Source organism: Gracilinanus agilis, chromosome 4, assembly GCF_016433145.1.
Source record: "Gracilinanus agilis isolate LMUSP501 chromosome 4, AgileGrace, whole genome shotgun sequence".
NCBI lineage: Eukaryota > Metazoa > Chordata > Mammalia > Didelphimorphia > Didelphidae > Gracilinanus > Gracilinanus agilis.
Genome location: NC_058133.1, coordinates 436,677,109 through 436,702,880, shown reverse-complemented (window position 1 = coordinate 436,702,880; position 25,772 = coordinate 436,677,109). Strand labels below are relative to the sequence as shown.

The following is a 25,772-nucleotide window of genomic DNA, read 5'->3' as shown; positions in this document are numbered from 1 at the left end:
ATCTATCTGTCCTGCTTGGGACTAGGCTTGTTTTCAGAGTGGCAAACCTGGAAAAGATTTTGTTGATCTTGCTCTTGTCTAGAGGATAGTTGAAGCCATTTTCTCAGGTTTGGCCTTCTCTAATTCTCAGTCTATAAATTTGAGATATGTTATAGGTGTGCATATTTGTACATATACATTCAAGCATTTGTTAATGAAGGAATAAAAGAGTTTATTATCTTACCCAATACAAAAATAACACTCATCAGTGAGTGTTAGTCTTGCTCCCCACTATCCAGGTTGCTTCCATTGCAAAAAAGTATTTAAAAGTAGAAACTTGAATAACTAGCAAATACTGAGCCATACTAAAATATATTTTTGACTTTTTTTTTTAGTATGCACAAATCTTACGAGAAAGACTCAGAGAATCTGTACATGATGTTCTATATGTCGAACCTCCATTTGATGACGCAATTGCTGATATAGGTAAAGATCAATGGAAGGCCATGGCAGGAAAAGTAAAATATGCTAACACATATAGAATGGAGCCATTACAGAAATTCCAAGCTCAGAAAGTACAAAGAAAAGTTCAACAGATACTAACGGTTAGAAATATATATATACATATATTTTTTAAATATTTGATGATAAGATAGATTTCTATTTGAGTTTCTTTTGTACCAGTATCCCTTCCACATAGCAGAGGTTAGGGGTACAGTGCCTCCTCAATCTGATTAAAATATTTTGACCTTTCCTTTATACCAGAGAAGAAGTCTAAATTTACCGTTTTTCTTTTATAAGGTGTTTACAATACTTTACTGAAACTTTGGGTCAAACATGCATTTCTGAATTTCTAAACTTTTTCTGTGTTGTCTGCTGGCCTTCTCATGTCATCTCAGCTTCTGCAAAACTCCCCCCAAATTCCCATTTAATTTCTTATGCTGACCTGGAATATATCAAAACCACAATGGGGAAAGTCACATTGTAGCAGGGATATCTGTAGTTATTTCGATTGCTTCTTTCCTTAATTTCTTCTTCTGAACCCTCTGCTATTACTACCACTTTGTGTAATTAGAATTTCTCTGCCCTAAAAGTACTATTCCCCCACTCTCCTTCTCACATAATACTATGTCATATCATAATGATGAGAGTTCATAGCCTTGCTTTAATCCAATGTTAAAGGGAAAGTATCTGCTTATTACAAAAAAGGCTAATGCTTTCAGTTTTTAAAATATATTACAGAAAAAATCTTACCATTTCTTTACATTTTAAAATGTGTAGTTATTATATTTCATCCATCTTTTTTGCATTTATTGATAAGATATTTTAATGGTTTTTCTCACTTACATTTTATTGCTCCCATAATTCAATAAACTATATCCTACTTTTAAATGCATGCAAGCATCATTTATTCCTTCATTGTTTTTCCTTTATACATCAGTCCTGAAAATCATACCTGTTATTTACTTCTGTTTATATAATCTTGTTCATGCCTAGGCCAACATTAGATGTGAGAAGTTCCTCTACTATCCTGATAACTATCCTTATATGCTTATGAATCAGGGTTTCATTTGATCCTCCCATTGCCTTAACCTGGACTTTGTTGATTCCACATTCCTGTGGGGGTCATAATGTAGTAGTATTTTACTATAGGCAGCAAATCTCATGCATTGGCTCATAACAAAGAATTGCATTCCTTTCTTCCCATCCTGTATCATCATACATCTTTCAGAGGACATGTTTAGAACAAAACCAACACTATCACAAATACCACTGGTACTAGAATCACACTATAAATCTCTGGTACAAAGGGAGACCAAAAAATTTTATGTAGATTTTCCAAATTGAAGGGGTGCCATGCCCCTAATTCCAACCATGTGGAAGAGATACCTATATTTTGTTTCTAATTCTTTGCTATCACAAAAAGTGCAGCTATAAATATTTTAGTGTATATAGGAACTTTATCAATAACCACCTTGGAATACAAGCCCAGTAATTAAATCTCTGAGTCAGAATAGATACCATTTTAGTCACTTTATTCGCATAACTCCAAATTTCTTTCTAAAATGATTATACCACTTTAAAACCCCACCAAAAATGTACCAATGTGTCCTTTGTTGACTGTACCAGTTTGCAGGGTATAAGATGAAACCTCAATTTGCTTTTCTCTTATTTTTAGTGATTTAGAACATATATTACATATTTACATAGTAATCATTTATTAATCTTTTTTCTAATTTGTTTATTTAGAATTCTTTTCCATGGTTACATGATTCATGATTTTTCCCACCTCTCTTTCTTCCCCACTCCTGGAGCTGACAAGCAATTCCACTAGGCATTTATTAATATCGACACCAAACCCTTACCAAAGAAACTTTTTACAAAGATTTTTTTCCTCATTTAGCTGTTTCCCTTCTTGTCCTGGATGCATTAATTGTGTCTGTGCAGAAGCTTTTCAGTTTCATATAATAAAAGTTTTCTATTTTATCTTTTGTAATTGCCTCTCTTGTTTGGTTAAGAATATACCTTTCCTAAACTATATGAACACAGTTAACAAAATACTTTTCAAACAAATAAAATCAGATCTAAACAATTTAAGAAAAAGCAACTGCTCATAGGTAGGCTTTGCAGAATCAAGGAATAGGGAATGGAAGGTGGTTAATGAACATGTGACATGGTAGAAGATTTTGACATTGGCTCAATTGACAACCACAAGATCAAAGAGGAGGAGGTTAATCAAACATGTTACCTGGTAAGAAATGTGGTCTGTCAAGATAGGAGCTAGACCCTGTGGCAACTAATGCCCTGCCCAGGAATTCTCTTGACCTTTGTTTGGACTGTAGGTTTGGAGAGTGGTCAGAATGAATAGAGTACCAATTAAATACAATGGTCAAGAAATAATATGACCATGAGTCTGGTACATGAGCACATAGGTTGCAATATTAATATATAAATAATACTTTCAAGATTAGAATATACCTGGGATGCCACAGAAGAAGAGTTTTTTAATGCCATTAGGCTACTCTTATATGGCAGAGCACCTAGTGCTGAGTCCATTCCCCAGAGATTTATAAAGCAGGAAGGCCACGGCTCATATCAAAAAATTTTAAGGCAAGAGGTTCTTCTTCATGAGGTCAAGAATGATTCTACTGTCCATCTCTATAAAGGAAAAGGAAATAGGTTGTCCTGTAATAATCACAGGAACTTCTCTGGCTTAGTCCTGGCAAGATTCTTGCAAGAATCTTCCTTAATAGGCTGAGCCTTTACTTAGATGATATACCTACTCAATAGCTAGTGTGGCTTTAGAAAGGGCAAAGGAATAGCTGGTATGGTGTGTAGCCTATAGCCCTTTTTTGGCACCCTGAGACAATCTTTTGATTTTAAAGCAAAAGATCTCACTTCTGAACTCTGAACCACCTCTCAGAGATGAGTTCTGGGTGGAGTTCTCCCTAGCATGCTAAGAGATGCTTTATTGATGCTAGGCAGCCATTCTAAAGACTACAAGATGACTCCTGGTATTAGGAAGACCCACGTCTTGTCCAGACAAGGTCAGATTCCTCCATATTAGAAGGGCTCAGGAAAGGGACATCATGAGCAGAAATTGGGAGTGAGGGAAGGAAGTAGAGCTCTGAGGATGAAAATTACTTCTTGCCTTGGAATGGTGAACAAAGGAAGTGGCTAAGAGAGTGCTGGTGTGCCCATGGTTTAGCTGCGCAGCTAGTGGCAAGGGTGGGGTGAGAGCCAGTGTTGGTGGTCTGATTTGGGGCTATCCAAGGGAGCACTAGTGTGCCCAGTCTGGCTAAGGGCTGGCACAGCCAGCTTGGGGCAGAGGCTGCTAAGGCGATGGCCAGCCATACATGGCTAGTGCCTTTTCTTCCTCTGGCCCATTTTTATTATTTAATAATTATAATTAAGATGCAATCTCTAGAGAATTTTAATTATAATAGGTATTTGCTGCCTGACGAGATAATGGCAAAATTTGGTTACCCACTTTTTCATTCACCAATGAGTAAATGCTTACTCCATGATTTTTTTAGCATGATGTTTTCAGCAATGTTGTCAGCCTCCTTCAATGAGGATGAAAAGCTACATCAAGGTCAGCTACCACAATGAAGGCAAATTATTTAATTTAAAATGCTATAAACCAAGACTAAAGTTTAGGGAGAGTATGCACATGACTTTCTGTTCACAGATGATTGTGTACCCAATGCAGTCTCTGACACTGAAAGGCAACAGAGTATGGATCAATTTTCTGTAGCTTGTGCTAAATTGGGCATAACAATGAACACCAAGAGAACAAAAGTTCTCGCCAGCCAGCACTGCACCATCCATATGTGGAACCATCAGTTACAGCAAATGGGGAAATTTTGAATGCTATGGATAAATTCACTTACCTTGGTAGTATACCTTCCAGGGATATTCACATAGATGATGAAGTGAAAGAAGAGGTATTAGGCTGCTTACCAAACTGAAGGTCTACAGAGCCATTGTGGTAATCTCATTGAATGCCTATGAAACCTGAAATGCCTATGAAGCCAGCATCATGCCAGGAAATTGAATCACTTCCAATTGAATAGTCTTAGGAAGATTCTCAAGCTCACATGGCAAGATAAGCTACCAGACCCTGAGGTTCTTTCTTAAGCCAAACTGCCAAGCATTCAAATTCTACTGCAGAGAGCATAGTTCCAATGGGCTGGCCATATTTTGTAAATGCCAAACATACGTTTTTCTCAAAGATAATTTTATGGAGAACTTACACAAGGCAAGCACTCACACCAAGGTCAAAAGAAGCAACACAAGAACACTCTAAAGGTCTCTTTGAAGAACTTTGGTATCAATTGTTAGACATGGGAGTCATTGGCACAGAACTGTCTAGCATGGCATCATCAAAGAAGGCATTGTGCTTTATGAGTAAAGTAGAATTGCAGTAGCCCAAAAGGAACACAAGATGAGCAAATTTAGAGTCATCTCCCAAAATTTTCATATGGACTCCTTGTACCCCACCTATGGAAAAAACCTTCTGAGCTCATATTAGTCTGATCAGCCACAATCTGACACACTGTACATTGATCCCAACATAGTGAAGCCATTTAGTATTAGTACTCTGAGTATAAAGGACAACAACTATTGTGAAATATGGTGTAAGTTGCTGGGTCAAAGCCTAATTTTTGCCATTCTCATTTCCCCAAAAGTTTTATCAAATATGGAATTCTTTACTAAATAATTTATGCTTTCTACTTTATTGAATAGTGGTCCTACTGAATTCAGTATTTCTGCTTCTTCTTTGTTTAATCTATCCTATTGAGTTCCCTCTCTATTTTTAAAATAATTCCAACTGATTTTGATGACTTGCATCATAGGAAATTTAAGGTTTGGAAGTGCCATTCTATCTTCATCCTTACCTCTTTGCATTATTTCCCTTGTTATAATCTAAATCTATTGTATTTCCAAGTATTTTTTTATCTTATTTTTATTTTATTTTTAAGTTTAATTTTATTTATTTTAAATTCTACAAAATATCCCCTTGATAAAATGACATAGCATAAAAACTTTAAGTTAACTTTGGCAGTATTATTTTATTAGTTTTTATTCCTTTAAGGAATAGTTTGTTATTGAATCTGTACAAATGTTTTGTTTGCTTTGTTTACTTTATAATTATTTGGAATGGAATCTCCCTTTCTTTATTGCCTCTTGAATTTTGTTCTATAAAAATGATGATTTATTTTTCGTCTACAACTTTGCTGAAGCTATTATTGTCTTGATTAGTGTTTTTTGCTCATTGTCTAGGACTTTCCAAGAAAATCATCATATTAGCAAAATAGGAATAATTTTATCCCCTCCTTACCCATCTTAACACGTTTATTTTCTTTCTCTTTCCGCTATTACTTGCATTTCCAGAATTATGTCAAATAATTGTGAAGAGAGTAGGCATCCTTGCTCTACTACATATTTCCCAGAAAAGGTTTTTTTGGTGTTCCTTTTGCATATGATACTTGCTCTTGATATTAGATAGTCAAATAAAATTGAAAAATAAGTATCTTTCAAGCATCTATTATGCACCAAGCACCATACTAACCAACTAACCATATAAAAAGAAGCAAAAGACAATCCCTGCCCTAAGGAATTCATATTCTTAACAAGGAAAACCAGGAAGCAAACAAATATGCTCAAATAAGCTATCCATAGGATAAATAGGAAATATTTAAAAGAAGGAAGGCACTAAAATTAATATGGGATGAGAAAGGCTTCCAGTAGAAGATAGGATTTTAATTGGAACTTTAAAGGAAGCCAAGGGAGATCAGCAGAGTAAAAGAAGGACATTGCAAAGAAAATACCTAAAACTGAGAGATAGAATGTCATGTTCATGGAACAGCCAGGAGGCCATTGTCACTGGATCAAAGAGTTATATGTCAGAGAGTCAGATGAAAGAAGACTGAAAAGTTAGGACAAGGTTAGGTTGTGAAAGACTTTTAATGCCAAATAAATCATTTTGTATTTGATATGAAGATAATATGGAGTCACTGGAGTTTATGAAGTAGAGGGGATGGCATGGTTAGACTTGTTTTTATGTTACTGAAAAAGGACTCTCTATACCTAGCTTGTAAGGTTTTTAGTACATGAATATTAGAAAGATTTATATGACCATATGAAAAGTGAGTAAGAAAAGCCAAGAAAATAGTCTACATGATGACTACATTAATGTAAGCAGAAAGAGCAATTAATCACAAAATGATAAAAAATAATATCGAAAAGGTGACTTGGTGGAATTATATGCAGAAAAATCACTAAAGTGTGCATGCCCTTTGACCCAGAAATGCTGCTACTAAGCTTTTACCCCAAACAGTTATTTTTGTTATAACAAAGAACTTGACATTAAGGAGATACATATCAATTGGGAAGTGGTTGAACAAAAAAAAGGCATATGACTAGAATGGAATATTGCTACACAATAAGAAATTATGAAAATGATTATTCCAGAAAATCCTGAGAAGACTCATAATTTGATTCAGATTGAAGTGAGCTGAACCAGAAAACAACAAATGGAAAAAAAAAAAACAACACTGAAAGCTTTAAGAACTCTGACCAACATGATGACCAACCACAACTCAAGAGGTTCTATGATAAACAGTTTGTCCACCTCCTGATAGATAAAAGACTGAAGAGACATTTTCAGATTTGATCACTTTGAATTTATTTTGCTTGACTATGCTCATATGTTAACATGTCTCGCTTTTTATTAGAGCGGAGATTTAGTGGGGAGAGGTGTTAAGCGTAGAAAAGGAGTTGGCAAGCTATGGCTTGAGGGCCAAACTGGCTTGCACAAATTAAGGTATATATCATTGCTCCATTAAGAAATGATGAATAGTTTCAGCAAAACTTGGGGAAATTTCTGTGAATGTATCCAAAGTTAAGTAAAGGAATGAGAACAAGTTACACAGAACCATGAGAACAATTTACCCAATTTACATCTTTGTTTAAAAAAAAAAAAACTTTTAAAAGACTTAAGCGCTTTATAAAATTATGTGTTGCTTCTTTCTATTTACCAGTTCTTTCTCTGAAGGTAGACATAAGTCCTTTTTTTTTTTTAAACCCTTGTACTTCAGTGTATTGTCTCATAGGTGGAAGATTGGTAAGGGTGGGCAATGGGGGTCAAGTGACTTGCCCAGGGTCACACAGCTGGGAAGTGGCTGAGGCCGGGTTTGAACCTAGGACTTCCTGTCTCTAGGCCTGACTCTCACTCCACTGAGCTACCCAGCTGCCCCCATAAGTCATTTTTTAAACAATATTTCATTTGTTATAGATTACTTTTTCTTGGTTCTACTTGTTTCACTCTTCATAATTTCATGTGGGTCTTTCCATGTTTTCTAAATTAATTAAATGTGATGTTTTTAAACAATTAAAACAATACTTGGCACCTAGTAGGTATATTGTAAATGCTGGTTCTCTCCCTTTCCCCTTCCTTTTTATGTACTTTAAAAAAAAAAGTATAAGATGGTCATTTTTACAAAATCCTTTTTATCCTGTACCTTTTTTTTATATTAGGATATCCTTAATGTTGAATTCAAAATTTAAAAGTTTTTTTTAAAAAAGTGAATAAATTATTGACTTCCCCAATTGAATGAAAGTTTCCTAAGAATGAGAATTGTTTCTTTCTATATATTTGTATCACTACCATCTAGCACAGTTTTTGACACATAGTAGATACTTAATATATGATTAATTAAATAGGCCATGTTGACATAGTTTCAATCTTGCATAAACAATAATTGAATTTTTATTTTTATAATTTGCTGCTGATTTAAATTTTTCTGTAACCAATTTATTATCAACTAATATTGATAACCATTCATGTCCTATTTTTTGAAAATAAAGTTAATTTTATTTTTCATGATGACTGTATTTGAAATACAGGTGGGGTGCTTCTGAATAAACAAAATCTTTTGCCTCTTATTTCTTAATCCTTGAATATTGTTTTCAATGTATTGAGTACTCAGTGGTATCACTCTTTGAGAGAAAGGCTAGCTACATTGCCCCTTTAATGCTCTAAGGGTACCACTGATCTTCTCTCCATTAGTCAGTGCTCCATTTCCATTTAGCCAGTTAACATGAATTGGATTTATATAGAGAGATAAAAGATTTAACAAAAAACAAAAGTCCAGACAGTTTCCTTCAATACTTCTGAAGTATACCCTTTGGTAAAGGGTATACCTTGGACGCTGGGGGAAAGTGGGCATAAACTCATTGCAGTTTTCACATAGCACCAGTCCCACATAGCACTCCCATCAAGTTCAAGCATATCAAAACTCATAAGCTAATACAATCATTTCCAATATGCTTCTCTTAAAATGAAAAAATAGATACTGAGGCAAAGAACTGGTGTTCACAGTGAGATAAGAGAAAAAAAGAGACCTGAAAACTCCTCACTTAAGAAAACAAACCAGAGCAGTCTTAAAAGAGGCAGCAGTTTTTATTTTCCTTTCATGAAAGGAGGAAAATACCCTAATAACAAATGCAAGTGCCTGAGGGTAAGAACACACTTTTTATAGTATTCCCAATGCAAGATTCCCCCTCCCTCCTTTGTCCAGCCCCCCTTGTCTGAAGGGAGCTGTGAAGTATGATCTTGAGCTAGTGAGCTAGGCTCAACAGTAAGTGAAATACTATAATATACAAAATAAGAATTCCATCTTCCTCTCATAAGATAAAAAAGTAACTGAGCTGTATCATTTGTCCTTGAATCAGAGCCTTTTGTACTTTCCCAGGCTTGTCCCCAGGACTTTTAGATAAGCAGCAAAAGGCAACAAACTACCCCTCTACATCCTCTTCTCAACTGGGGTGCAGACCAAATGCTTTAACCTGAGAATTACACACTTAATTCTATCTTACTCTGTATCCTCTTTTCTTATTTCAGAGAGGTATAATTCTCACTTGCCTCACTTTCCCTCTCTAAATCTAGATATCCTGAGCTGTTTTACAAATACCTTTGGCAATCTCCTTTATCACTTTTCCATTATCATCTATTTTGTATTTAACAATTATCTATATATCCCCAACAAAATTCCTGATAGTAACAGAGGAAATCAGTATCATAGCAATTAATAACAGTGATTAAACATTAGACTTCCTTGCACTTGTGTAATATTCCCATAACCAACAAAGTTCATCTTCAGAAATCATCTTCTGATGGTCAGGGATGTTTGTTTTAAATTCAGGGAAGTGTCTAACAGACTCCCTATGGACATGTGGGAGACTTTGAAACTACATTTCCCATGATTCTTCATGGCAAACAGGAAGTATGATGATGTAAGAGAGGGGATAAGAATCCTGGGGGAGGAGGAAGTCGCCCTCTTGGCGACCCAGCGCGGGAAGATATGAAAGGTAAAAATGGCTGAGGCAATGTGAATTCTTACAGGCGCGTGGTCTAATTTTATCACTATCAGCATGGCCTTAATTAAACTACTAATTTCTCTTATTATATCAGTCTTTATCATTTTTAATCATAATAGGGATAGATCTTCTCAGGAAACTCGCTCCAATTGCTTGTGGAGATCCTTGAGAAGTTCCTTCTAAAACCTTTTGTAAAGCAGATTTCCAACAATATTTATGAACATATAAGTAACAACACTTTTGCAAAAAGATTTTTCTACCCCAGGTTCTGTAAGATACAGAAAAAGTTGGGCCATAATCCTGAGCCTAAGATTCAAGCTCCAATCATGGTCAATTAAAAGTGGAGCTTCCCTTTTATAACTGTTTCTACAAGACCTTAACAGTGAGTACAGATCATTAAAAACCTCACTTACCTAAGCACTTGACAAATTCTAACCTTCAACTACCAATTTACCTGGTGGTTTGGGAAATGGAAACTTTCATTTTATAATTGACATCATTTGCTGATTATAGGAATTTATCATAGAAGTAAAAGGTAGGGAAAATATTATAACTGTCCTCATTGATTCCTTTAAGTCTATGCTTTAAAAGGACACAGAGTGACTTAACACTGTCTGACTGTATGTACAGGTCAGAGCTTTCAAAGGCTCATGCTGTAACACTCAGGCCATCAGAATCCAAATCAGAAGAATCCCATCCTAGCTTCAGGATAAGATTGTCTCTCCAACTCTTATAAGGACTCTTCACTCATCCTCTGCGTGCCTTGTAATTTTTCTCTTGAATGGTGGGTCAATCATCAGATAGCCATATTTGAATTCCAAGCTCACAATAATATCAGTTGAGTTTTCAGGAGCCTTTTACCTTAAATAACAAATCTCACCCATTTCAGCTCAGAGACACTCACCTTCTCCATAATCCAATTTCATTATCCTGAAATTCCATAACCCAAACAAGCTTTTGTCTTACTGACTTTGCCTATTCTAATGGCTTCTTAAAGTCTTACAAGTTTACAAATAAAATATTTTTCTCTTTAACTTTCCCAAACATTAAATGCCACTACTGTATTTTCTTTATACTTTCTCCCTCTGACTATTTTAGTCCTTACAGACTCTTCTTACTCTACAATAAATCTAACTGAAAAGATTTTTATCCCCACCTATTATAATTTATTTACTTCTCTGAGATGGCTCAGGACCATGAGACTTGCCCCTCCTTTTTGTAGTAGGGAAATGAGATAGTTCTTTGCTTAAACTTGCTAGTCTCAAAACATTCACTCTTTTTCCTTTTAAAGCCTCTGGTCAAAGCAGAATAGAATTTTCTATTTTGCCTTCTGCCCCTCACATACCCTACATATGTGAAACTTTACATATGACATTCTTCCCAACAGACTTTACTTAAAAGTCCCTTACTCTAATTAAAATCCCTTAACCTGTTTCTTTCATATTCAAATCCATAATTCCTCTTACCACCTTCTATTTGCTTTTTACCATCATTATTCAAATAAACTTCACTCCACCAGGTATTATTTTATTTGCTAATTAAATAGCACAAAAAAATCCAAATTATTATTCTTTTTAAAAATTGCATTTACATATTATAGCATAGCACATTGCTTCATCCAATTCTCCTCAGACATTAATTTAGTCCACAGTACAAATTTTCATAAATCATTTATGATTCAACAAAAATTACATTATATAGGCAGATTGCATTTAAATAAGTTTACTTTCAAACAATGAAATCATTCCTGACCAAAGTACAAATTTTGGCAGCAATCCATATAAGCTGTATTTCATAAAGCATTTAGCTATATTCCAAACTAATGTTCCATTTCAAATTTATAGTTTTAAAACTTTTTCTTTTCCCAATGCTGGTAGCAGTTTCACTTGTGAGCCTTTTCTTAGATTACACAAAATCTTAGTGCTTCATCATCTCTTCTAAAAATCTATGTGGTAAAAAGTTATTAGCATAAAAACCAATAAGGGAAACAAGGTCCAAATTAATTATAAACCTCAATAAAAAAGTCTCTAAGCTAATAATAAATAGGTTTATTGATAGGGGGTCAGTCTCACAATAAAGCTGGACTCTGGTCAATGCCAAGACCAAAGACCCTGAGTCTTAGGAAATAGCCTTTTTTTACACACAGAAATCTGATGACATCACAAGATAGTCAAAAATTAAAATAGGATGCATGCAAAAGTCTTTCATATAGGCAGGTCCTAATCAATGACACAAGTGCTAAATAAGCTGGAAAGTACAAAAATAATCACTATGGGTGGTAACATTAAGTTTATTATTATTACTGACCTTTTCAAGACCTCTACAATAACGGATCAGGGTCTAATTGTTTTTTTGCTGACAATTATGATTTAATACTAGTTGTCAGCAGTTAGATGGCTGGCATTTGCACCTAAGAGCAGCCCTCCAACTCCCTTATGATTACCCCAAAGCAGCCCTCCACCTCCTGACTAACTAGTTGTCTTATGTTCATATGCAGCAGGGTGTGGTGGGCTTGGTAGAAACTTTTGGGCTACAGGTTTAAGGTCAAACTGTCAGCAAGATTTGACACCACTCTAAGCTGTATTTTTCTTAGTTAATGCTTATAATTTATATAAAGTAAACTAACTATATTATTTGTGTTATAATCATAAAGGCTAATACTATTATAATTCTAAAAGGGTATAGGGAGTTTCACACTCACAGCTGGTACTAAAATTTCTGATACTGTAAGTCAGGGGTCAGCAACATATGGCTCTCAAGCCATATCTGGCTCTTTTGAGGGCCAGATATGGCTCTTTCTGCAGGAGCCATAAAGTCAACCATGGCACAGTAACTAATAGTTTACGCATGACATCGTGCGTCATGTGATACATCACGTGATCCTTTCAGTACTGCGTACTGCGACTATCTTCTAAGCTAGAAGCTCCCTCATTGATATTGCCGCGCGAGACGAATCCTGGTCTCTAGTTCGGCTTGGTAGGTGTGCTGTGTGTTCCTCCTTCTGCCCTCCTTTTACTCTTTCCACACCTGTTACTGACATCTTGGAGTTCTGTATAGTGATTAATCACTTTTGTCTACATTCTCTACTCCTCTGCCTCTGATTTACATGGCTTTATCTCAGTGCATTCATGGGGTCTGCACTCCCTATTTGTAGGATTGTTATTGTTTTTAACTTTTCTACCTGCTCTTAAAGGGGAACTGTAGTCAGATTACATCTTTACATATGCTTCATTAGTGAGAAGCATTTCTCCCCAGTAGTTGTTTCATTTGATACAGAATGATTGAGTAAGCAGCACTGATAAACACCTAGACCAGGAGATGTGTGTGATGTGTCCTGGCCAGTTTTCTATGAAAAGGTACCCTCCTCCCCCACTACTTACTAATGCCTGCACACAAGTCATGTTATTTTCTGTAATCTCCTGATCTCCTACTTAATTTATGTGGCCAAATGGCTTAATCAGCAGGCCGGCAGCTTTTTCTTCTCCTGTTGCCTGACTTGAGAGAGGGAGAGGAAAAGTATTCTTCCCTCAATTTTTCTCTCTTTATTTCAGCAATTTTCTTTGTGTAAAGGAGTTTTATATGTATGTGTACAGTTATATCAGTACTGTAGTGCCCCATTAAGTCTTGGTTTTTGATTAATAATCAAAATAATTTTGATTAATAATCAGCAAAACCATGCAGCACCAGAAGTTACATTAATGTACTTTATTCATCATTGGTTAGCACATAATAATGTTATTAAAAATAGTTCAGAGACTTATTGTACTTTAAAAGTGTTGTTCTTACATAAAATGCACATATTTACTTGTATTCGGTGTTAAACATATTATACCGCTCTCACGAAATTACATTTTAAAAAATGTGGCGTTTATGGCTCTCATGGCCAAAAAGGTTGCAGACCCCTGCTATAAGTTATTGCACTTCATTAAACAGCCAGAATTTTTTATGAGTTTGCTTCTTATCTGTTTACTGGTCTGCTTGCTGGTCTGAAAACAAGCTTTTTTCTCAATATTAGTTTACTCAGATGAAAATCATTCTTGATATGACCAAAAATTTAAATCATTTAACCATTTTTGTTCACTTTTAAATTTCAATAAAAACAGCATACTTTCCCACTATTCAATTGGTACAGAATAAAACCCTTCTGTAATCTTATAAAACCTGATAGACAATTTTGCAGTACTGAATCACCTTTACATTCATTTCACTTGGTTGAATGAGCACATTTCAAAATTGGGATGTTATTTTTCAAAACCACATATACACATTTTCTTAACTTTGAAACAAACTAAACCCAATTGAAAGATCAATTATCTCTTTCTGCCCTTTCCACCTTCCCTCTCTGTGGCCAGCAGAGCAGATAGGGGGAAAAGTGTTGAACAGATCTTTCTACCCAACTCTTTCTTTCCCACTGCAGAGGGCAAAACCTAATAAATAATTCCTTTTCACTTTGTTAAGCATCCTAGAATTTAATAAACTCACAATGCATATGTGTCTTTTTAAATCTCTTAACTCTCTTATCTCTCCCAACCCACATTCTAGAATGCAGGGAGAGAGATTAACTCATCAATCACTTGGAAGTTTTCTTCTCAACCTCTCCCTTTGGGTACACACCCAAAGTTACAAAGACAGACAACAAACAGTTAAATAAACTTTGCTTCAGTTTTCAGCAGTGTTCCAGGGACCAAATCCTCACATGCCATTCTGCTTCAGGTTTCAGGATGATCCCTTCCCCCCACATACCATTCTGAGTCTGCTCATCTCCAACCCCACCCTAACCCCCAATCCCAGATCTGTGGGAGGGGAGGCTTTTTTTTTTTTTCACAATTTGGTGGCACAGCAGAAAAATCATTTCTTTCTTTTTACACATATCCTATAAGCATTGGCTGAGTCAGGGAAATTCTTCCCTTTTACTCCCATCACTAGAAGTTCTCTTTGTTACTAAGCCTAGCTCCTGGGACAGCACAATTAAGGAAGGATCTAGCAGCTGTGTCAATCAGGAAGGTAACTTCTACTCCTGATTCCCCTACCTTCAACATTATCAAGGGCTCTGGGTGAGTGTCCCCCCAAAAAACCCTCCTTTCCTCCTGGGGGGTCATTCCTTTCCTCCTTTGCTCTCCCGCTTATAGTTTCTTTTACTGTCTGCTGCTTCATATCTCTGATAACTGCCTTAGTCTGCTCCCTCATTTCATCATCCCTCCTCCTCACAAATACCTGTTTGGATTTCCCGGTACTGCTATTCTTATACCCTGAATGATAGTTCTCTTAAGATCTCTTATATTCTCCTTTTCCCCTTTGAGAACAAAAGTTCCCTCTTCTGGCAGCCAGATGGCAGCATAAGCACACTTTCCCTCATCTCTAAGCATTTATTACTAATAGCTAATCCTCCAAGGCAAACCTCTGCCAAAAAAAAAAAAAAAAAGCATTTTGGGGGGGCAATTTTCTTCTCTCATTTTTGTTGTCTGCTTGACCTATTCCCGATATTCTATCTGTCTAGAAATCAAAAAGTCTAGAATCCTGTCCCCTGCTGGCAGGCATTAACTGCTCAATCCTGAGGCTTCACATCCTCAGATTTCTTGCAGGCTAACTTTTCCCTGATTCACTCATTCCCAGATTCACCAGTCCAGACTCGGGCAACCTGTATCTTGTCTGAGATGTCTTACAATCCAATCCCTAGTCACTCAAACCTTAGGCTCACCAGCCAAGGTTATCTTGTGAATTATTCAGGGCATTTCAATCCTGCAAAATCTTAACAAACTTGGGATACTTTAGGGTCATTTGATCAAGTTCCCTCCTGCTCTACTTTGCTCCCTTGGATCTCTTATACACACACAACTCCTGCTTTGCCTCTTTTCTGGCTAGGCATCTCACCCCATGTCTGTGACATGTCCCACACACTCATATCCAAGGGAACCCTTCAGTCACACTTAAATCAAACCTCTTCACTTGCATCTGTATGCATACTTAATCCTTTGTGCAGCTTCTGTCCAAATCTTCACTGTGCTTTCAAATTCCCTCTCTTATCCCTTCCAGGTGTGGAAAGACTCACAGACTCCCTCCCTCAGAAGGTGGCCCAAATCACTGGCAGATTCGTCTATGCCCAGAAGGAGGAAATGGAGAACCTGATACCATTTCAGAATCCCAAATGACAAACCCCCAACTGAGTGGGATAAAATTTTTTAAAAAGGCCTGAAAATTGGGGCAGCTGGGTAGCTCAGTGGAGTGAGAGTCAGGCCTAGAGACAGGAGGTCCTAGGTTCAAACCCGGCCTCAGCCACTTCCCAGCTGTGTGACCCTGGGCAAGTCACTTGACCCCCATTGCCCACCCTTACCACTCTTCCACCTATGAGACAATACACCGAAGTATAAGGGTTAAAAAAAAAAAAAAAAAAAAGGCCTGAAAATTCCCCACTTACGAAAACCAATTGGAGTCAGAAAACACGGTTGAAAGAGGCAGTAGGTTTTATTTTCCTTACATGAAAGGAGGAAAATACCCTAATGACAAATGCAAATGCCTAGGGGTAAGAACAGACTTTTTATAGTATTCCTGATGCAAGATTCCCCCTCCTTCCTCTTTCCAGCCCCCTTATCTAGGAGGCGCTGTGATGTTCAATCTTGAGTTCCTGAGCTAGGCTCAGGATACAGTGAGTGAAATACCACAATATACAAAATAAGAATTATATCTACTAACACTCTCATGTGATTAAAAAAAAAAAACTGAACTAGACCATTTGCCCTTGAATCAGAGCCTTCTGTATTTTCCCAGGCTTGTCCCTGGGACTTTTAGATAAACAGTCAGCGAAAGGCAACTACCCCTTCACCTCCCCCTCTCAACTGGGGTTCCAACCAAATGCTTTAACCAGAGCATTACACACTAATTAAATATGAGAATTAATTCCAACTCACTCAACAGGTCATATGTCAGTCTTGGTGGTGAGAGCCTAAGGCCTCTTTTATAGCATTGTTTCTCACCAGAATTCTGACAATCTGAAAGAAGTCAAACCAAGAAAAGGATGAACTATATTAGTTCCCCTCCACACCCCAGCTATGGCCATGTAGTCTTCTATTTATTCTATGATTAGGAGATCAGAACCAATCACAGAAGGTCTTATCTATGCATGTTTTTGAAGACTCTTAAGACACTACCATTACATGTCATCACCTTCCCACACAGGACATGGCATCAAAGGCATCCTTGAGGGCTCTTGAGGCCTGTCCTCCTTTGTCTAGTCCTCTGTTATACTCACTCTCAGTTTAATGCTGGCTGAGGGCAAGAAAGGCCAAGCCTCTACTACGCCAACATATTGTTCACTTTCCCTCCTTTTCAGTTATCAAATATCTAGATATAAGCTGCTGACGAGGAAGATCTTGTCACATTCTTTATAGAATTTCTCTATTCCTTTAAACTCTGTAATGATGTTGGTACTTAAGATGTAATTGTCTTCCTAGTGATTGCTTGCTTATCTTTATCACCAGGCAAGGTGAAATGATAGCACTTTGCTTCAGTGAACATGTCATTATGGATATAATCCAATTCATCCATTGATATATCAGTTTATTTGCCATTGGGCAAAGCTTTCATATTTAAAGTACCAACAAATCAATTTTTACAAATAGTCTTAAAATTATATCATTGTTGTTTTTTTAAACAACCTTCCCTCTTACCTTCCCTCTTAGAATCAATACTGTATATTGGTTCCAAGGCAGAAGAGCAGTAAGGGCTAGGCAATGGGGATTAAGTGAGTCACACAGCGAGGAAATATCTGGGGTCAGATTTGAGCCTAGGACCTCCTATCTGTAGGCCTGGCTCTCAATCCACTGAGTCACCCAGCTGCCCGCAAAAGTATATAGTTTTTAACCCTCTTCCCTTCCCATTATCAATGCTGAAGTGAAAAAAAAATGCATTGACAAGATTGAGGGACATTTTGGGTTGGTTTTTTCCCCTATGTTTCACCAAAGCTATGTATTTTCACCTAATGGCTAACCTGATGATGAGTATGTCACAGGAACCATACTCAGACCTTTTCAAAATTTGGCCTTAACTCTGTTAATATATCTTCTAAGTACCAAGTTCCAAGTTCCAAGTACCCAGTCACCTCTATGCTATTTAACAAAGATTTTAAAGTAGAGCAGATGGATATGTTTCCATTCCTTGGTTTAATTAGACAAATTCTAATTTTTATGGAAAATGTTTATATTGAAATTAAGTATTTTTTAAAATTCTTTTAATAGGACAAACTTCAAAAGATCAAGTATAATGAAGAAACGTTTTCTTCTTTGTCTATTGAACTGGCAGATCAAATATTAGCAGCTGTTAAAGAATTTCCTTTTACTCGATATAAATATATTGTAAAAATAATACTCATTCAAAAAACCGGTCAGTCTATAAATGTAAGTACAAAAAATTTGTCTATTAATACTTTTCTATACCTTATTGATACTTTTATATACCTTGTTTAGTCATTTCAATCATGTTAGACTCCTTCAGGACTCTAGAGTTTTCTTGGCAAAGAAACTGAAGTAGTTTCCCATTTCCTTCTCTAGTTCATTTTCCAGATGAGGAAACTGAGGCAAACAGGGATAAGTGACTTGCCCAGGGTCACACAGCTATTGTATATGGTCAAATATGAACTCAAGTCTTCCTGACTCCAGGCTCAGAGCTCTGGCCACTATATCACCAACCCGTCCAGTTCATTCTTCTATAACATATTAGTTTCTGCTTGTAAGGATTATAGTGGAGAGGCAGTATGGCATAACAGGTAGAGGTCTGGTCTTAGAGTCAGGAAGGCCAAAGTTCAAAGTTCTGTTTTGTTATGAGCAGCAGGGCGCTCAGGTGAAATGCTAATGATGGAACTTAAAACAGGGAGAGATCCTAACCACGGCTACATGTGAGTATAGATTTGTACCCACACCAGCTGGGTTAAAATTCCTTTAAGAGCCCAAGAATCTCTGCTAAAGCCACAGGGCTTTGGGAACCAATCCAGCCAGGCAGTTGGTAAATGTTTCTAAGAAGTAGAATGTATCTTCCTGAAACCTTACATTGAAGATGGATCACACTGGCTTGGAAAATCTAAAGCCAGCTAGTGATGTTAACCAGATCTGACTGCTTGAGACTAGTTGTTATTAAGGTAAGTAATTGGTTTCTAAGATTGTTTAGGCTTTAGAGTTAAACAGGGTTTATTTGTAACCAAACTGAGAGTAGGTAAATGGGAGTATGAAAGGGAGGTGAAGGGTAGCCTAGAAGATCTTGCCTAAATATTTGAAACTAAAAAAATCCTGAAACACAAGTTGTTCCTAGGTGCAGAGTATGAGAAAGCCTTGAGGGCACTTCCCAACTCTGTTGCTATTTGTAGCTGAGCCCAGAGGCTGTCAGGCCCCTGGGTCAGATGGTGTTGTTTCTTGATAGTAGCTGTTGACACTAGCTTGATTAGAAGGTTGTTGGCTATGACAGTAATGTACTGAACTTGGCTAGCAATGGAGGATGTCCCTGCCTGCCTGCCTATCCAAATCTCCCAAACCTCCCAGGGGCCCAGTATCGACTACCTCCTCCCTAACCCTTACGATGAGACAAAGAAGTGAAGTCCCCAGGGATTTGTGGACCCCCCCTTTTATACCCTGTCCTTAACTGTCACCCTGGCACACACCCTGGGTGCTTTGCCAGGTTCTGTGTTCCAAAGTGGCAAACTGCTTACTTGCACCTACAGAATATGACTGCCCATTTCTGCATATCAGTTTCCAAATATACCATCTGATCTCAAGCTTAATGGTGACTTTATCTCTTGGTGTCCACGCAATTGTCTAATTCTAAAAGTAATATAAATAAGTTGCTGATATGCTTCAGTGAAATGAACTTCCATGCTAAAATACCCCACACAGATTCAATAAAATGTAAGTTATTTTAAGGACACTAGTTAGATATTATGTAATCTTGAATCATCAAATGCTCATAATATTTAGTATAATTTTATTTAGGGATATGCTGGAACCAATTTATATTGGTTTGCAAAAGCTGATAATTATGTTTCAATGTCGACATTTTACAGTGGACATAAGCAAACTCTATGAATCAACATAATTTACTTTTTTATTGCTTCTGAGGCTTAAGAAAGTATGTAGAAAATGTTAATGCATATTAAATGCAAAAATGTATTTTGCATACATTTTTTCTGGAGAGCCAACTGTTAAATATTTATCAATGATTTGTTTAATTTTTTAAATGTATTTAATGAATTTATTGATAATTAGTAATCCATTTGGTTAACTCAAGTATCCCATTGTTAAATAAGGTTCTTGATAAAATGCCAGGTGTCATGTTTTCTAGCACTTAATATTTAACTCACTTTTATTGATCACCTTTTAGATGTGACTTAACATGCAGGGCAACAAGGAAGAACCAAAGAAACACTCCATTCTCATGAAATGTACATTTTACTTGGAGAAATATTATATATGTCTGGGTGTATGTACATATGAATTGTAAATACATATGTATATATACACAAAAACATACTTATATTTACACAAGCAACATAATTGCTAAGCAATAATAATAAACTACTTATGTGGACAGATATGTTTTTTAGGAATTAAATAGAAAGAATTTACTTTCACTTGAAATGGTCTGATTTATGCTTTTTATGTCATGGAACTCTTTGGCAATCTTTGAAATCTATATAGCCCTTCTCAGAATAGTGTTCTTAAACCTTTTAAAATCTCCATTAAACCCACTGCTTGTTTGTTTGTTTTAAATAGGTGAATAATTAAATGGGCCTTGAGGGTACAGTACCACTTGGGGATATAATATAAATTTGAGGAAATAGGAAAGCATGGCAATGTTTAGGAATATGATGAAAAAAGATGAAATGACTGAGAAAACAATGGTTTGAACTGAGCACATCGACTTATTAACAAAGCATGTCAATTGTCCAACAAATCGGGGCTAAGAGTCTTCCTTAGTTTAGGGCTAGACCCATATGGTAAAAACAGTATATCAAATAAGACTAGTTAATTAAAAGGAAACAATATGACATTAGGGAATCTGATTTCTAATTGGATGAAAGATTAAGGGCTTTCCAAATTGGAAGAGAAGAATGAACAAGTACGATTCCCTAAATTTAAGAAAATAGGTGTCCTCCTCTCCAAGTTATTTGTAAACAATCAAAGGAACATAAAAATAATAACTAATTGATTAGTATAGGGCCAACATACAAATAAGACATATGACTTGCATGAGATGTACAATTATGAGAAAATTCCTTATATCAATCTTGGCATCTGACTATGTTTCTGGTCAACATAAACTAGATCCTTAGTTAAGCATTTCTAAATGTGGTCCAGTTTCCTAGCCACACAGGGCTAGATTCAAACAATGCAATAAGGTTTTTCTCCCAATTCCCACAACTGAATAAAATTTTTTTCACAAGACAGAATTTGGTCTAGGCCTATAATTGAATAGAAAAGGAACTAAGGTAGCTCTGGAACTGTCACAAGATGGAACTAGGGAAGTCACTCAGTTCCTGCAATTAACCATTTGCTATCCTAATCCCCCGCCACGGTTTTTCACAGGTAACAGCTAGTAGACTGATTTGGTGGGAGAAAAATGTTCTAGGGCTTAGTAAGAAATAAGAGGCCCTTGACCACAAGGAGCAATCATTTTAACCGTTTCCTAGGGTGAGTTATTTAAATGATCTGCACAACATGAGTTTTTTTAGGAAGATTAAATTGATGTGCAGATTGGATTGAAGACAGTGTGACCATTTGAGAGACTTGTGCCAAATGTAGTAATGAATAGTGTATGTAATCGTGTGTGTAATAATGAATAGAGGATATAATGGATGGTGTAACTGATAGGGACTTGGATTCAGGAACCAGTCAGTTATTAAGCAACAATTATGTGTTGAAAACTAGGAATACAAGGACAAAGTAAATCTCCTGCCTCCTTGGTCTTAAATTCTAACGGGAAACAAACATAATTTTATATGCATACACACACATATAATGGCATGGGGTATTTAAACAAGGAGAAGCACTAGCAATAGCTGGGACGATCTGGAAAGGCTTTATATATGAGTGGAAATTAAGGTTCAAAAGAGGTGAGAAGGAAGTATGTTCTAGGCATAGGGGATATCTGGATTTGGAGGTAGGAGAGAGATTACCATATATGAGAGGTTAAGAATGCCATGTTGGTGAGTCTTTTGAGTGCATGAATGGGGATAGATGTATAAAAAGCTAGAAAAATAAATCAGAGCCAGACAGTGAAGAGCTTTAAACACCCAAAACAGTTTATATGTCTGGAGCCATTTTATGTATCAAGCCACAATAGTCAGATCTCTCCTGTAGGTGGTAATGAAGGATAACTCTAAAGGAAGTGATTTTCCTGGACAGAAAATTACCTTGTATTTATTTTGCACTTAATATTCTGTGTCCATGTTCTCTACCTAAAACATAAGCTCCTTGAAGACAGGGACATTCTTTTATTTTTGTCTTAGTATTTCCTTAGCAGCTAACAATATCCAGCACAGACGAAGCACTTGTTACTTCACTGCTTATTACTGCTTACTGAATTTATTAGAAGATTGTGGGGACTGGGGGCTCAGGTCTAGTCATTTACCCCAAGTATTTAAGGGATCATAACTTTGACTGGCAGTATGTTAAATAACAAAGAAAAAGCAAACATGAATCATAAGTCACAGTAAATAGTAGTAAACTGATACCAAATTCCACAAAAGAAACAAAAAAATTACAATATTGATTATATGGGGATTATATGTATAGGGAGCATATAAATAATATACTCTGTCACCAGTTTTACTCAAAATATTAGAAAATGTACTTCAACATTTTATATGATCTTTAATCAGTGTGTACTCTCCTTCCTCCAAAGCACTTCAACATTTATTGAATTGAAAATGTAAAATCTAAAGTTTTTGGTTTTTTCTTTTCATTTTACAGGTTTCTAGCAGATGGATTTGGGATGTTGCTTGGGACACCTGGCTAGAAGCTATACATGAAGCTGAGTCTTATGTTGCATTGGCCTTAGTATATGCACTTTATTGTGAATAGTTTATCCTATCTACTGTTTTTATCACCTTTATTGGTAAATAAATACATGAGTTAAATAAGTGTTGCAAGTGTTTATTCTGAAATTTTTTGATCTAAAACTGGAATGCCTTCATTTTATCCTTAAAAACATTCTTTACTTGTTTTCTACCTTTTGAAATATACTTGTCTTTGCTATTATCAATCATTTCATTCATGTCTGACTTTCTTGACTCCATTTGAGATCTTCCTGGCAAACTTACTTGAACAGTTTATCATTTCCTTCTCTACCTCATTTTACAGATGAGGAAACTGAGGTAGATAGGGTTAATTAAGTGACTTGCCCAGAGTCATGTAACTATTGTCTGAAGCCAAATCTGAACTCGGGAAGGATGACTCTGACTCCGGGCCCAACATTCTACTGTGCCACTTTGCTGATCTATATGGTTATCTAGTGTGTCCCAAAAGTCTTAGGGCAGTTTTAAGCTATTAAACTTAAAAGCTTAAAACTGCACTAAAATACACATTTGGGCTATGCTTTATTCCTCATCACTCTACTATTTCTAACTGTAATGTTCATAAAGAAAAATTCTTAATTTATGTTGCATAACAAAATTTTAACATTTTTCTCAGATGAGAAAACTTACTGCTTAAATCAGGAGAGTTGGTAGCAACAATATTAAAGAGAGACAATTGAAATTGTATGGTCTGTTTTGAAAAACCTGTCACAGTTATATTTTTTATATGCCTTTGAGAACATTTTTCCAGTTTGAAATGTAAGCAAATAAATGGTAACCTCAACCTCAAAAAAACCTTCACTTGACCTAGGCCACTGTGCAGGCATTCCTTTTCCTTGCCACTGTCCTGGAAGGGGTCATTTTCCTTCGCTTCTACTCACTCTGCCACCTCTTTGAGTCAGGTTTCCAATCCCAGCACACCATTGCAATGGTCCTGTCCAAAGCTACCTACAATTAACTTCTCTATCTCATGGCTTTTGTCACTGGTCCTCCCCCTACCTGTGGAATACTCTTCCATACCTCTCCTGTCCTCAGATTATCCTCTCCTGGTTCTCCTGTCTCTTTTAGGAGTCTTCTTTCCTTGTCTAGCCTCCATTTCACTTCAGTGTGGATGCTCTCAAAGCCTTGTGGAGAGCCCTCTCCTGCCTCCCCTTCAGTGATCTCACCAGCTGATAAGTTAACCTCCCCTTTCTACATAAATGACTATATTTCCAGACCTCTTCTCTCACCTGAACTCCAATCCCATGTATGCACCTGTTGGACATCTCCACCTAGACACCTCACTGACAATTCAAACTCTACATGTCCAGAATGAGATAATCTCTCTCCAAATTTCCTTATTTTTATCAAATCTCAAGAACCAGCAGAAAATTTACATGAATAGACTGTGAGAGAATACCAGAGAATGGTATTATGACCAAAATGATTTAAATGAAGAGATCACCACAATAAAGTCAAGTATGAGTGACTTTAGTACAGAGGAGATAGAGGCTACAGGGAGACCTGACTCTAAGGACAAAATATCGAAAATAATCTCAAATGTCACAAATGCTATTAGAAGGCTTTACTTGGGTTTTTTTTTTTTTTAATCACAGAATAATCTGAAGGGGGAATGCTGATGACTGATGCAAAGAAAGAAGCTGATAAAATGCATTTTACAAAGTATCACTTTGTAACAGTTAATTGATGTTAATTATTAAATACAACCGAGACACTGACCACTTGCAGTTAACATGGGCTGCAGTTCTTTGCCTACCTTAGCTTTTGTTCTCTCTATAGTTGAAGGGATTAGAAGCACTGACCTTATGAGTTTTGAAGAGACGGGAGATCCTGCCCAGCTCCATGGACAGTATACAAGTGGGGTAGCTAGATAGACAAAGTCAGGCTTCAAGATAGGAGGTCCTGGATTCAAATCTAGCCTCAGACACTTCTTGGCTGTGTGACCCATTGCCTAGCCCTTACTGCTCTTCTGCCTGGGAATAAATAACTTGGATCATTTCTAAGACAGAAGGTAAGGGGTTAAGAAAGTGTACCAATACTGATGATTTTGGGGAGGGAGGGTGGCATAGGAAGGGGTGAGGTACTTGATTACCCCTATTACATATTAATAGTGTTACTAGATCTACTGTCACTCAAGTTTGAAATTTCTGATCATAGATTTTGGAAGTTTTCTTGCCAACCACTTCATTTTACAAATGAAAAAACCAAGGCAAGAGTGTTGTTTTGCTCATATAGGTAATAAATACAATTAGTTTATGAACTGAGGTTTTTTTATCTCCAAATCTAATGCCCTTTCTACTTGTTAACCCTCCCCTTCAAAAGTCCTTATTGTTTCTTCCCTCCAACTAAGTCATTGTTAATCCTAACTTAACAATATCTCTTATCTAGTCCCCTTTTTTCCATTTCCATTTCTTATCTCATCTTTCTGGTCCTCATTACCCCTCACCTATCAGATGATTACAATAGTCTAACTGGTTTTCTTCCTTTAGGGTCACATTTCCACCTCTGAAATTCCCCTATAGATTTTTTAAATGTATCTCTGAGAAGGCTAGAAGGCTGGAAATAGGAAGCTGATGCCAAAAGAAAAACAATTAAAACCCAGGAAGGCATCAAATAGCTCCCCAGCATTCGAGGCTTCCAGAGATTTGATCATAATATGCCTTTCCAGGCTTAGTAGCTACTGCTCTCTTTCCTGAACCTAACATTAGCCAAATTGGAGAGAAACCCTTCTCTAAACTGTTTCCTGGATGGGATCCCTGTTTGTGAACTTCCATATCTCTTCACCCTACCTTCCACCTTCTATGCCTTTCTCCTCCACCTCCAATTATCCAATTCCTCCTTATCTTTAAAGACC

The 25,772-nt window shown here is 36.6% G+C and overlaps 1 protein-coding gene across 1 annotated transcript in view; it reads left to right on the top strand.

Annotated features, from left to right (window-relative positions):
* Nucleotides 1-22,925, top strand: part of DYNLT2 (dynein light chain Tctex-type 2) — a 28,723-nt gene extending 5,798 nt beyond the window's left edge. The window contains exons 2-4 of the mRNA XM_044676246.1: nt 375-584; nt 18,096-18,254; nt 22,815-22,925. Of these exons, the coding sequence (XP_044532181.1) occupies nt 375-584; nt 18,096-18,254; nt 22,815-22,925 (480 nt within the window). The remainder of the gene's footprint in view (nt 1-374; nt 585-18,095; nt 18,255-22,814) is intronic.
* Nucleotides 22,926-25,772: the final 2,847 nt, after the last annotated feature.